Genomic DNA, 15,232 nt, shown 5'->3' with positions numbered 1-15,232 from the left:
GACAGAAAACAAGACTGGCAGGAAGAGTGGGACAAGAGATAATGACACTTGGGAATATAGGAAGAGAAGGCTGAAAAAAATAGTTCTTTTAAATTAAAATATAGATCTTAGTACAATTATCGTCACAATTTTGGTGCACCATAGCAAATGGATGCGACTTATTTTAATAAACCATCTACAGCAACTTTCCAAGCCTTCTTCAACAGTACCTTCCAAACCCACGAACTCTGCCACCTCGAAGAACAAGGGCGGTATATGCATGGGAACACCACAGTCTGCAAGATCCCATCCAAGCCACACATCTTCCTGACTTGGAACTGAATCGCCATTTTGGGTCAAAAGCCTAGAACTCTTTCCCTGTCAGCGCTGTGGGTGTACCTACACCACGTTAACTGGTTCGAGAAGGCAGCTCATTACCATCTTAAGGGCAATTAAGGATGGACAAAGAATGCCTTGCCAGCAACACTCACATCCCATGAACAAATACTAAAAAAAAAATCGAACTTTGCAGTTTGGATTGTGATGAATTTCTAAACAGTGTTGGGTGGTTAAATAAAACAGACCTAGCACCACTTAAAATCAGCACAATTTTGTGCACTCAGCTTCAGATATATTTTAACTCAAAATCCTGAAATCCATTGTGTTTCATCTAGTATCAGGGAAACTTATGGAAAGCGCTATAATGCCAAGGAAAGATGCTTATGCTGTATCAGTTGTGTTTCTTTTAGCGGTAGCCCAGCTGTTTCATGACCACAATGTTGGCAGCATGTAGTGAATTGTATTTGTCAAACTTAATTTAAAATAAACTCATTTTCTTTTGTGTAAATGTACATATTTGAAATAGATATTATGTTCTTCAGTATTTATTGATGTATATTTATTTCTACCATTTGTTTAATTTATCTGAATCATCTATAATTCTATCAAATTTTAAAACAGGCATTTATTCACAAACTATTAATCCAGATTAGTTGGTAACTATCATATTTTCATTTCGGAATCTAGAAGGCCATATTTTTCTACCATTGCTGTTAGTAGTTTGGGTAACCTTTATTCATGCTTTGTTTCAACAGAAGTAAAATCTGGTTCGTCAACTGAGAATACCTGTCCTTTGTGTGGTGGTTGGTTTGACACAAAGGTTGGGCTGTCGAATCATGTCCGTGGTCACTTGAAGAGATTGGGGAAGACTGAGTTGGAAGCACATAAATCTCCACTCAGCATTTTGACTGAAATGATGCAAAATGAAGCAGAGGCCGAAAATATTGCAAAATTGTTGAGTAGCAAACAATTTAGGTACAAGCCATTTGTATCGCAGAAATTTGCGACAAGTGATGGCTTATTTCTTGCTCCAAATGGTATAACAATAAAACTGCAGCAAAATGAATTGAAAACAAAATCCTTCCCCTTACCACAGTCAGACTTGCATGACCTCCCAGACCTGCAGCCAAAAAAGTATACCGAGACACGGGTGCAGTCAAGTTCTCTGATGCAGATTCTTAAGAATAAGTTTGGAGAGGAAACGTCATCGCTAATAAAACCTCAGCCAGGAAGAAGTTATGCTCAAACTGCAAAAAAACGACTGCCAAATCACAGGCGTCCCTTTCAGCTGCAGTTTGGCAGTTCACCTCTGCAGCCAGGAACGTCGTCGCAGCCAGTGACCAGTACGGATATATCCTATCAAGCAGGTAAGGCATCTTTGTCTTGAGTTGTATTGCATGCAGAAACATAGGAATTGAGAGGATGGAATGTGCAATTATTTTTTTTAAACTTACATGCACTTGCAATATTTGTAAACTGTTTGGAAGTGATATGCATTGAGTCATGTCAATGGATTATCAGTTCTTTACATCATGATTGATACAAAAGATTTCTCAGGAGATAATTGGGTGAAGCATGAGAACCTGACCATTGCATTTTACCACATGCTATTTGAAGACCAGGATCAATTTTCAACAGGATAAAATGACCTAAGATTCAGAGCATTGGTCACAGTCTTGCCCATTCACTCCTTGGCAGAAATGTGCTATTTTGGGTCAGACCTCCTTTGAGGCACCCACCTGAAATCAGTGGACCCATATTTAATGTAAATTAAGACCCTGCACATATAGGGCCCAAATGCCATTAACAGCTGCAACCTTGTAGTCATCAGTTCTACAATGGACGTGCAAATTATGGGTGGGAATAGTTGAGAGGTTTCTATTTTCAGCTTTATTTAAAGGACTTGCCACCTACTGTTGCTAGTATGCTGATTTTACTTTTTTGGCTGCATTGGCTACTGGAATTGATCTTAAACTTTTCAGGAAATTATCTAGCTGAGTCTCCAGTGGCATTTTGATCAGGGACTTCTGGCAAATCCTGGTTTACTTTTTATCGGTGTATTAATTGGGATGTCATTATGTGTGGAGGCTGAGGAGGAGCAGCAACAGGCAAGTGCCTAGAGCCCCATAGCTACAGAAAGAAGCAAAAGGAGTGAAAATCACACCAGGCCTTAGCCCTGTTGAGTGTACAGGCCAGGTACTTCATAGCTGTGTTTCAGAGAGGAGCAGCTTGTGAGTAGGCTCTGCTTTACCAGTAAGGTCAACAGGAGCTATATTACCTGCTGCAACACCAACTGCAACGCAGCACCAGGTCACACTGATCCTTCCCTGTGGCTGTGAAAATCACTTGGCCAGAAATTTTATGCCTCTGGATCATTTCGATGCAACAGGTGCTTTTTATAACATTGCTCAATTGCCTGTGTATACCCTGCACCATACCGGAACAGATGACCTATTTGCCTGAGCCAAAGACTTAATCTCTCTCTGTATGGAGCCCATGAAGCAGACGACAGGGCTGCCACTCCCCAGATGCAGGGTGTCATCAATTCCCATTACGTTGCACGCACCAACACAAAACCCTACAGTATAAGTTAACAGGGAGGGATTCCACTTGCAAGTGCTCTCTAAAGGAATTTGCACAGAGAAACTGAACATTGGGAAGGTAATACTTTTAATTGATGTTACAGTAAAATGGTAGAAGACTGCATGCAATTAAAAATTCATACGCTGTCTGACCATTACTGTCTGGTGGGGAAGAGGATTTTCTTCCTCCTGGTGACCTCATTCATTAGTACTTCCAGTGGACAGTGGGACAACAGGGGTGTTCTACCAATTGCCACTTTATTCCAGTGCTGACAGTAGCACCTGTAGTGCTGCACATTGTGCATTGTACCTCCCCTGTAAGAGGTACAGAACAGCTTTAAATAACATTGTTCCCATCCAAATCCTGAGCTACCCATTGACCAGTGATTTGTGTCATCAGCTTTCCCATTATTAGGGGCAACCTGAATATAGCTTGTCTCTTGTAAATGTCACCAGGCTAGTGACGAGACTATCATTGGCCACTTCTCTCCCTTTCTGATTAAATGTAAAAGTTTCCCCCGAGATGCTAAAATTATTTAGATCTATTTTATGTTTTTGCATAATTTGTTGAATTTTATGGTCACTTTTGAAGAATAGTACAATTAGAAAAAGGACAAACCTACCATATTTGTTTCAAGTGTGCTAAACAAATTAATCTATCAGGTTTTTGCAATCCCTTCATTTAGTTTTAGCAAAAAATAGAGAACCTAATTAATTTGCTGTGTTTTTGGATGTACCTGAAATAGGGTGCTACATTCTATAACCACTACAGAGTAAAAGGCTGTCTTGGATTTCTTGATTATAACTATCATATAAAAATTTATAGTAGTAATCACTAATGACAAATTTTGTAGGACATTCTACCTGCATTTATTCATACTGTATCATATGCAGTTTGTTTCTACAACATGAACATGGACTGGTTGGGCCAAATGGCCTGTTTCTATGCCATAATACCCTATGTAATCCCATATGTTCGATGTAATGGTTTGAGCACAGGCATCAGATTAAAAACATTAGCTTTCATCATTGACTGCACATGCAAAGTGATGACTGAACAAAACACTAATTTAAGTGTTGTATTTAACAGCTGTTCACCAGTCTATTTTTTTTTTTACCACCTTACCTCCCATGCCTTCATCAGCTATTTCACATAAAGTAAAAGAGCCATTTACAGTCTCCCCATTCCCTGAACAGCTTTTCGCAATACTTGAATAACCATTGAATTTACAACTTTGTCAATACTTGGGTTTAGCCCTGCTTGATTTCCAATGCACTCAGTGCCTCCAAAGTCTTCCTGTGCAGCCCGTTGGTTTATGATGGATCATATATTGGGTCTTTTTTTTAAAAAAAATGTCCTGCCACCATTTGGATGTACTGAACACTATCAAAACTTGTAAGTGATTGATTGTGAATAAACATTAGGCATATTATAATTCATTAATTCCTCTATGATTCAACTATCAAGGCTTTTAGTCATTTTCCTTATGAGTATCAGCCTTGAGCATAATGGGATTTGTATCTACTAGGTGTTATTAGTGAATATTAACTTAGGACTCAAAAGTTGGAACTTGTGAAGTTAAGGAAAAAAGACATTAGCTACAATCTTGATACAGCATGTTTGAAAAGTGTTGTATATTATTTTGCATATGCTGAAGTTAACTTGGGTAGGAGCTTTCGCAAAGTTCCAAAAACTTTAATTTATTTTGCCTAAAAGTAAAATCAAAAACATTAACCTAGCTGTAATTCAAATTTATTACTTTCCATTCTTGACAAAAGGACATCCTGTGAAATTAAGAACTTGTGTCCATTGCCATGCAACCTTTACAAGTGCAGTTAGCCTGGCAAACCATCTCAGAGTCTATGCAAGAAGAAAACAAGCTGGGGATCTGACTGGCACACGTAAGTCTTAATTTTTTTTTATTTTCTAACTTTGGTGCGCTTCAAACACTGGGCGTAAAATGTTTTTGAACTAGCAACAACAACAAAATATTAAAAATACGTCTTTATCCACAAGCCAAGTATTCAATAATATAAGTAGTTAATTATGACTCTTTATAGTAAATCTGGTAAAGTGGATCATAGAGCGCTGGAATAATGAAGGAAACCCCTCTTCCATGAGGTAGATGATCAAAATTATTAGCTAATTGTAAGTTAGTAGCAGCCACACTCTAGTTTCATGATCCTAACTTACCCCATCACTTTTAACCCAAACATACAAACTATTGTGTCCCAGAGTGGATGAAATGCTTGATTCCCTGGCCCAACATTTTCCTGATCTCAATTTGTAGCCAAATACACAGAGTTTGCAACAAAATGCACATTTAAGATCTGACTTGCAAATTGTGACTCAGCAAATTCCAACTCAAAAGCTTTGACTCTCAATTGCAACCTTACTGTAATGTGAAATATTTTGAATTATTGGCTGTTATGCTTAAAAAGGAGGCAAAATGTTATGTCAATTATCTTGACACACTGAGCTTTCAGTTATGAGTTTTCAAGGCTCTTGTTCAAACCTAAAATATGAAACAAAACACAGCAATAACAGGAAACAAAATTATATTAGAACCTCATAGAGTCATAGCATGGTTATAGCACAGAAGGTGGCCATTCGGTCCATCATGTCTGTGCTGGCCCTTTAAGAGCAACCCAGCTAGTCCCACTCCCCTGCTTTTTTCCCCAAGGCCCTGTAAATGTTTTCTCTTCAGATTCCCTTTGGAAAGCTAAGATTGAATCTGCCATCACCATACTCAGGTAGTGCATTCCAGATGCTGACTACTTGCTGATTTTTTTTTAAAAAAAGTCTCCTTCTGCCTCTGGTTCTTTTGCCAATCACCTTAAAATCCACAGTATTTTGCTCTCATTAAAATCAGTGTCCTCTGATTCTCAATACTTCTGCCAATAGGAACAGTTTCCCTCTATCTACTCTGTCCAGTCTCCTCATTATTTGGAACATCGCTATCAAATCTCTTCTTAACCATCTCTAAGTGGAACAGCCTCAGCTTTGCCAATCTATCAAAGTCCCTTATCCCTGGAGCCATTCTTGTAAATTTTTTCTTGTAGCATGCCCAGTTCCATTGCTTCCTTCCTAAAGTGCAAGACACAATGGCCAGGATTTTCCCGTCGGCGATTTAGGGGCGGGGCCTGCTCGCCGACGGGAAAATGACGCAGGATGACGTGGAAGGAACCCCCGAGGCCATCCCGGCCCCTTTAAATTTTCAGGAAGGCGGGCGGACAGCGAAATCAGATGTCCGCCTGCCGAACTGTCAATGGTCAATTAAGGCCATTGACAGGCTAATTAAGATTGTTAAAGACCCTGCCCGTCCAACCTTAAGGCTGGCGGGCAGGCCAGGAGCCCCAGTGGGCTGCTGATAATACATGAAACCTCATCCACTGGCGGGATGAGGTTTCATGTCCATTTTTAAAAAGTTGCATAAAGCTAATGTGTTTCTTATTAACATGTCCCATCTCGTGTGACATTTTTTTATTTTTGGTGTTTTTTTACCTGTCAGTAATCTCCAAGGCAGCACTTAGTCTCAGGGAGTAGTATGCGTGAAAGAGCGCACTTTGACAGATGGGGATTCTCTCTCGCTCCTCCCCCCCAGCACAGGAAGCGCAAAGCACTTCCCGTCGGGCAGGCGGCTGGGCGGGCCTTAATTGGCCCGCCCACTCAAAATGGCGGCGGGCCCCGTTTTGGTGGCAGGGATTGGCTGTCTGCGAGCCGGTGGGGCCTGCACGCCATCCGAGGGCAAAATTCTGCCCATTATTTCAGCTGAGGCCAAACTAGTGTTTTATGAAGGTTCACTATAACCTCCTTTTGTACTCTATGCCTCTATTTATAAAGGCCAGGATCCCGTATGCCTTATTAACTGTTTCTCAATCCACCCTGCCACCTTCAACAATTTGCGCCCATATATCCCCAGATCCCTCTGCTCCCACACCTCCTTTAGAATTTTATCCTTTATATGGCCTTTTCGTGCTCTTCCTACCAACGTGTATCACTTCACACTCCTCTGCATTAAGTTTCATCTGCTATGCGTCCATCCACTCCACCAGCCTGTGTTTGCCCTACCGAAGTCTATCCCTATCCTCCTCACAGTTCAGAATACTTCCAAGTTTCATAATATGTAATACAGATAACTCCATATGTATATTAGCTGTATTAGTTAAACTAGTAGCTGTTGCTATGTTTTACCTCCAAAATTATTGAACACTGAAGTTTATTCTATGTGTGGCAGTGAAATAATTACATCATTATTAACCTGTTGTGCATTTGAAATTTATTTTTTTTACTGTGAATAATACTTGAGGTTATTTATATTTTAAAATTTAATTGATCTTTTCTCTAAGCTTTAAGATTTGCTTTTTACCTGCAATTAAAATAGACAAAATGCACAATAGTATTGGCATGATCATCATGGGTTTGCTAGATGTGGTGTGTTTGTCTTTCACCAATTTATTCCATCTTCTCTGCTCACCACCTAATGGGAGTATGACTCATGCTGGTGTATAGTTCCATGGTTCATGACAGCCCTCTGGCAGCTCACCCATATGGTGCTCTTCATGTGAGAATCTAGTGAGTCAATAGAAGGCTATTCTTTCATATGGATCATCAGAGTTGAGCCAAATCCTGTCCTCGCCTGCCACCCATACTTTTTCTAGAGGGCAAGCTGGACAGCAATGCGCAATGGTTTCTAGCTGGTTTTTTTTTCTCCTTTGTCTTCCGAGGTTAGTAAAGCCAGTTGCTGCACTGACACCATCCCAACTGATGTGATTTGGGTCAGTACAGATGACAGACCAATCTTGCGCCCTTTCATGTGGTACATTTTTCTCTCTGAGCTGGTACAGGAACCATGATGTCATCACCGTTTAATATTAGATTAGAGATTCCGCATATCCAGGATGCTGCTTGTACTTCTTGAGCTGTTTTCTGAGGAATTCTTATGACTCTTAACAACTGGCTGAGTTCCTCTCATGGTTTTATGTGCAGTAAATGTTTTATAATTGCCTCTAATCAAGTTTGTGCAATGCGTTTTCAAAGCATCTGTTAATAATGCCGAATTATCAATTTAATAATATAATTTCAGTAAAAACTGGCTAAATAAAGCATATTCAGTTTAAATTGGTTATTGTTTGCATGGAGGATAAGATCCATTCCTAAAGCTATCTTTTTCCAGCTTTTGACTGCAAGCAGAAGAGGTCACGGTCACGGTCAGGGACCAAAAAGAAGTCTTCCCTATTTGTTCCTTCTCTGGATGATGCTTATGTACTCAAATGCAGGTAAACATTTTGACTGCTGTTTCAGGCTCAATTTCCAGATTGAAATTTGTTACGTTGCACCCCATGGTGAGGCTGCCAAGTAACAGATTAAATTTTTTAGTTTCAAAATCAAATATTCTTTAAAAATGCAGAAATTGAACATTAAATGGCTGGTTCCTTTCCATCACTTGCTTTGTAGCTTAGTAAGTGATTTGCATTTTTACGAATATAATATTACAGAATGTTATTTTGCAATCATGAATTTTAAAGTCATAATAGAGGGGCAAAGCATGAATGTAATTGTGCTAAATTCATCAGAATTATTGTTTTATTACTTCTGTACAGGTTCTGTGATCTGGTCTTCCGAGGTCCACTTTCTGTCCAAGAAGATTGGATCAAGCACTTGCAGAGGCATGTTGTTAATGCGAATCTTCCTCGCACTGGTGCTGGAATGGTGGAAATCTCATTGCCATCAAAAGAAAATTTCCCAGTAACTGAATCATCATTCTCTCTGCTAATGGCACAAGCAGCATCCTAAAATTTTCTGAATTGTGATGAATTAACCTGCTGTAAATTTGATGTGGTGTTTTGCCATAAGCGCCTAGTAAAAGTACACTCTGCCCTCCCATTACAAGGCTTGATAGATCAGTGCAACAATATTAGCTATTTATAACCTTGAAATTATTTGAAAAGGCTTGATTTCCTTAAATAATTATGCATATATTCAGAATTGTAAATCAATAAATAGATCACCAGCAGTCAATCAGCTTTAGAAATTTAAATTTGTCACAATTTGGTCAAAGTTGTAGATACTATGAAGAACATATTTTACAATTGCTATTGCTAGGAATTTACATACGCAGCTAGTCAGATGTTTCCCTAATCATTTCAGAAAAATAGTCCTTTTGCCTGAGGAACCTTATGGCAGCAGGAAATGAAGCATACAATTTCATTGACACATTTACGAACACTACTCTAACTTCCAATTTTGTAAGGAAGCAACATTCTTGTTTACCATTGTGTATATCAACTGTGGATAGTTATCTTTGGTTGCACAAGAAGTGATTTGGCTGTATAATTTTGAAAAAGCTTAGCAGTCCCAAATATAAATTTGCACAGGATCTTCACTTAATTGAAATACAGTTTTCTACATATTGTTGTAGTATTGTACCTTTTGGGAATGAAAAAGAGAATTAATTTAATTGTTATAAAAAGTTATTCCACCCCCTACCCTAATTTTTCTCCCATTGCAAACTGCTGATACACTTCCTTTTCTAGTCAGGAGGGCAGAATGGCCGAGCTGTACACTTCTTACACAGCCGCCATGCGTGCTGCCCTGTGATAGGCTGCAGGAGGCACTATTCAAGTGAGGGGTGCAGGACATTGTTCATTTAGAATACCATCTGTCAGTGATGGGAAGAATGAAAACTTGCTCAGTTGAAGCAAGTGTGTTAGTGATCGACTACTTGCGGATTCAAACTTTTAGCCTCATTGAACATTGAGCACTCAACCACTTCAACTCCCAGACCACTTCAAATCTGTGAAGAAATTAACACTGATAGTATTGTAAAGCATGATGCATAGTGTTTATTCCCTTGCAAAAACTCAGAATGCAACCAGTCTAAAATAACATTTAGTGCACGGTTCAACATTAATTTTTGATAATAAACAGTTTTCTACTGGCCTAAACATCCTAAGTGTGCTTTTTAAGTAGCAATATTATTATTTACATATTTTGTTTTCAATTTATTTCTTATATTGTTTTCATCTGTTTTGTTGAAATTGAAATCTGTAGATGGCTATTTGCTATTAAGCAATTACTAGTAATGAAAGCCCTATAACAATACACTTAACAAGTTGGTAGCAAATTTTCTAGTAGCCCGCACCATTTTTGAATATGGTAGTGTGTGGATAGTTCCCCAAGTTTAGTGATTACTGTATTGCTGTACATTTAGCATACTAATGTTTTAGAATTGTCATGTTCTTAGAAACAGACCTTTAAATATAAATTTTGTTCCCGACAAAGGTCAATATTCACTGAGGACACCTCAACAAAATGTATGTATTTGTCTTTTATTAGATATAGCATGTACAGAAATACCAGGGTGCATTGCTATTGAGATGGATATTATTGGATTTTATATTTGTATTTTCTAAAATAGGCTGAAATAGTATTTAACCAGTTGAATTATTTGGAGAAATAGGTTTACAGGTACTAATTCAGTGTAACTCTTGGTTTGCTAAAAGTAATTCTTCCTGCCTAACTTTTTTTTCTGGGCTCCCGAAATTTCAATAATTGGATAATGTAAAATTATATTTTTTCTCTACAATTTTATCTTAACTGTAAAGAAAAGCATGTTCTTTACAACTCAGAGGTCTCCATACAGTTATAAGTTTCCCGAAGTTTAACTGTTGTATCCTTCTAAGCATTTTAATGAAATTGGTGATACAATTACTGTATATGAAACAAGTACACTGGTACATGATATCAAGTGCTCAGACGTGATTGTGCACGCTCATATTTGTAAGTAAACTGTGTAAACACTATGTGAAAATGTGCTATTACTACAAGTCAACTTATCTAGTGGCAGAAATAAAATGTACAGTCATACATGATGGTGGTTGAAGGTCTTGTGTCCTTATTGTCTAGCAGTTACTTTATTCAGTAAACTGAAAAATATGAATATATTCAAATGATATAGTCTTAGTAGTAGTGTCCATTAACAATGTTAGACATCAATTTATAAATATGAATAATGAGAATTATGTAACTGCTTTCTTTCCATGATGTATCTGATTGTCCTTTGAATAATTTCTTCTAATTTTGCAATCCTGCTGACTCTTATTGACCTCTTTACAAGTTAATTACAGGATATAGATTGTTCAGGTGCACAACGTGAGCTCCCCTACAGCTTGCTATGATGGTCTAGATGTAATGCCAACAAATCCCATCAAGTTTTTTTTTCTAATTCTTAAATTATATTACTTAAATTACTATAATTCTTAAATTCTATGAAGACGTGACATGGTAAGTGTAGCTTGGGTGGAAATGGGTGACTTTGTACCTATGGTTCCCAAAGCTTTCCACCACTAAGTTGTCCTCATCTCATTTTTGAGTCTATGTAGACTAATTGACAGAAATTGATGGCTATGGTTAGTCAACAACTCCATATTGTTACAGCTACCAGGTTGATAGGAGGTGAAGTAGATGGACCCTGATCTTTATTTACCTGGCAATTTCTGTGTTCCCCTAAGCTTATGTCCTCTTCTTCATTAAGAGCAACATCCCATAAGTGTCTAAACTGTCAAGAAAAATGTGATTTTTTTTTTTGGTATATTTAATGCCAACTATTTTGCTTTTTTTCTCTGCACTAGTTACGTGAACATAACCACTGGAATTTCCTCAGAATGGCTGATTGGGAAAACCCCAAACTACAGAAGAAGATTGGCGGAATCCTAGATACAGGCATAAACTGTTTACCTGTAAACTATTTACCTGCAACAGGAATCTTAATAGCAAATCCTCTACTGCAGAAATGTTTGAAAAACAGGCTTCTAATCTTGCAAAGCATTTCAAGAACATACTTTTAATAATTTCTGTTTTAACTGTTCGACCTTGGTGTTATGCATTGCATGGTTCTCCAAAGCAGAATCAAGGGAGGTTAATACCACATTGAGATAATGGAGTATCATTTGCAGCCCATATAAACAATGTCCTGGCATTCTGAAACCTTGTTTGATATCTTTGGTATGATGCTTTCTTTGATTATTAGAATTAAGCAGGCTTTTACTTTATCAGAGAGGGATTCTTGGCACCTCCACTTTCATTTGAGTTTATGGCGGAACAGCAAAAGTCAAAGACTAATTTTCTATCTCACCAATATTGATACAAAAATGCAGAAGGGATTGGTGGGCAGTGTTTTGTTGGTGGAAAATCTAAATTGCTGACGTTTTAGAGAAACTACAATGATATATCTATTCTTGGATAATAACTTTGTGATGTTGTTTTTAATTTGTTCTTGGGATGTGTGTGCCTGGCAAGGCCAGAATTTATTTCCCATCCCTAATCGCCCTTGAGAAGGTGGCAGTGAGCTGTCTTGAACCGCTAGTGGTGTCGATCCATCCACAGTGCTATTATGGATTTTGACCCAGTGCTGCAAAAGAACAGTGACATATTTCCAAGTCAAGATGGTGTGTAACTTGGAGGGAAACTTGCAGTTGGTGGTATTCCCATTCAACTGTTGCTCTTGTTCTCTGAACATGTTACAGGTTGCAGGTTTGGAAGGTGCAGTCAAGGCAGTCTTGACGATTTGCTGCATTGAATCTTGTATATGATATGCACCGCTGCCTTTGTGCACCGGGGAGAGAGTGAATGTTTAAAGTGGCGGATGGTGTGCTGATCAAGTGGGCTGCTTTGTCCTGGATGGTGTCAGACTTCTCGAGTGTTGTTGAATCTGCACACATCAAGGCAAGTAAGAGTATTCCATCACACACCTGACTTGTGCTTTGTAAATCATGGACAGGCTTTGGGGAGTCAGGTGGTGAATTACTTGCTGCAGAATTCCCAGCATCTGACCTGTTCTTGTATCCACGTTATCTATATGGCTGGTCCAGTTCAGTTTCTAGTTAGGAGGAACATCCAAGATGTTGATGATGGAGGATTCAGCAATGGTAGTGTTGATGATGGAGGATTCAGCAATGGTAGTGCAGTTGAATGTCAAGGGGAGGTGGTTATTACACTGATGTCATTTCAGTACTGGAGTCCTTTTGGGTAAACTATGTAAGCAATTATCAACAACCTTAGCAGTTGCAGCAGAAAAAGTCTCAGTACTTGTGGCCTAGCCAGAAGCCAAATATAATTTTGTATTAGACTGTGTTGCCACTGAAGTTACAGGTCTTTTTAATCCTGTTCTGAGAGCAGAGAACTGGTTCGTCATCTCTACTGTGCATCAAAGAAACCTGAGAAAAATACATTGTGAGTTTTTAAAAGTGACTTTGTGACAAGAAGGTGCGAATGCAGATAAGGAAGAAAATATAGGGATGATTCCATATAATGCAGTGTTAATAGAGTGAAATCCTTTTGCTTAAAATTCCCTCCTAGAGAAGGTTAAGTCTAGTTTGAGGAAGGTAGTTCCAGCATGTATAAATCTTCAGTCCTACTGTCCTACCTCACCACATAATGATACCAACCAAAAACTGGAACATGTTTGCATGTCGCAAATCTTTTTACGAATTGAGCAGCCAAGCAAAAAGGACTGCCATGCTTGTTTCACTCATCCAAAAATAGGACCGGCAACTGAGAGTATTGCGTATTGATTCAGAGAAATCTTGTTTCACAGGCAATAGCAATTGTAGGTGATGACAACTGCTTAATTTGATACCTTTTCTCCTCTCGTGGGACTGTAGTTACACCCTCCCTTCCCCTCCCCCACTCCCACCATGCTCTTTCCCCCGTTCTAGATTGGCCATAAAGATCTTCCATTGGTAATTACCTGTATTTTTTTTTGGATGAAGAGGAACAGTGATGGCTGACGAGCAGCAAAGCTGTCAAATGAAACTCGCCGCACACCACAGTATGCAGACTGATCAACCTCCAGTTTCCCAAGAAGCATTATTTGTGGATGCTTGTGCTTCATAAAGAAAGACATCAATGAAGTATAGCACTTTATGTAACCTGACCTATAGCCCATCTCCATCACTGGCATAGCCAGTGGCTAGAAGGTCACAACCACCTTCAGCTTTAGTTCAGGCTGCTATTAGCCAATCAGCTGTGCACAAATGCATTAAGCAAGTCAAGTAGGCATTGTTCGCTCGACTGAGCCAATTCAACCAATTTGCCATGAACAACCAACAAGGGCACTGCAATTTTATAGAATGACAGGATTCTTCAAGTTCCAAGGAGTCCATCATTGCACCCACATGGCCATGTGTGCCACTACCTATGTCAGCAGGAAAGGATTCCGCCTTTATAAGTATCCACCTTGTTTGTGACCAGCATTGCATTGTATTGTGCAACTGGTAGTTGTCTTGATGGAATTAGTTCAGCACCAAAATGACTGAGTGCAGTAGAATGAGAACACCTATGTGGTGCAGAATGACAGTCAAAATTTTGCCTCCAATAAAGCTGTTATCTGAGAATTCATGGGAGAAGATCTTGTTGGACTAGAGACTTACAATTGTTGTCACAGCAAAGAGATGAAATGTAGATATATAATATAGCTTATCTAATCGTACCACACTTCCTTCTTTTGGATGGCTGATAAGTGTTTCCCCCGCCAGGCCTTGTTTTCACAACTTTCAAATGGCCTGCGTTCTGGGGAGGTAAAAGAAAATCAAATCACACAGTGAAGCCCTTCTTGAAGCACGGCAGCACTGACATTAATGACTGGGAGGAACTTGCTACCAATCGGCCAAAATGACGACAAGTCGGCCATCAAGCTGCATCACGCTTTGAGTCGCAACGTCTTAATGATGAAACAGCAAAGAAGTAAAGAAAAGGAAGTAAACCCAGCAATCTGGACCCCACTACCTCGTGGGATGTCCTGCCCCGTGTACCCAAAGATCTGTGGAATATGAATCACCCTGTTCACTCGCATGAAGACCCAAAGCAGAAACTCACGACCGAGTAGATGCCATCCTCTAATCAAAAGGCAGCTGCCACTGACTTCCCTGTAGAAAATCATAGTACAGATATTTCTGTGAGCTGGCAATGCGTAGCAATGGCTTATTGGAACATTACTGATTCATTAATGTATAACGGAGATTGTGCACAGGTAAAAAGTATGCTAATATATTAATCTGGCAACAATTTGGTTATGCTGAAGGAATGCCAGAACCAACTACTAGGTTAACTGATATTTACTGGGCACATAACTGCAACTCTGGAATCAATTTAAAAATCCCTTGCAAGATACTGAAAATTCTGAGCATCTACAGCTGGTATGCAAAAGAACAGAGCTAGTTGCACGCCTGAAAAAACATTTGTTGACACGATACAATTGCAATGAGCAATTGGAGCCCTTGGGCTTCATGGGTTTCTGGATGAATCTTCCAAGAATGAGGACAGCTGAAAA

At 39.0% G+C, this 15,232-nt stretch overlaps 1 protein-coding gene across 1 annotated transcript in view; it reads left to right on the top strand.

Moving 5' to 3' along the window:
- The window catches only part of znf644b (zinc finger protein 644b), a 128,245-nt gene extending 117,465 nt beyond the window's left edge, over window positions 1-10,780 (top strand). Inside the window, exons 4-7 of the mRNA XM_078560770.1 lie at window positions 1,074-1,685; window positions 4,680-4,802; window positions 8,078-8,180; window positions 8,505-10,780. Coding sequence (XP_078416896.1) covers window positions 1,074-1,685; window positions 4,680-4,802; window positions 8,078-8,180; window positions 8,505-8,697 — 1,031 coding nt within the window. The 3' untranslated portion in view covers window positions 8,698-10,780. The remainder of the gene's footprint in view (window positions 1-1,073; window positions 1,686-4,679; window positions 4,803-8,077; window positions 8,181-8,504) is intronic.
- The last annotated feature ends 4,452 nt before the right edge of the window (window positions 10,781-15,232 follow it).

The sequence above is a fragment of the Cetorhinus maximus genome, chromosome 17 (genome assembly GCF_964194155.1).
Source record: "Cetorhinus maximus chromosome 17, sCetMax3.hap1.1, whole genome shotgun sequence".
Classification (NCBI taxonomy): domain Eukaryota; kingdom Metazoa; phylum Chordata; class Chondrichthyes; order Lamniformes; family Cetorhinidae; genus Cetorhinus; species Cetorhinus maximus.
This window is presented reverse-complemented; position numbering and strand designations above follow the sequence as displayed.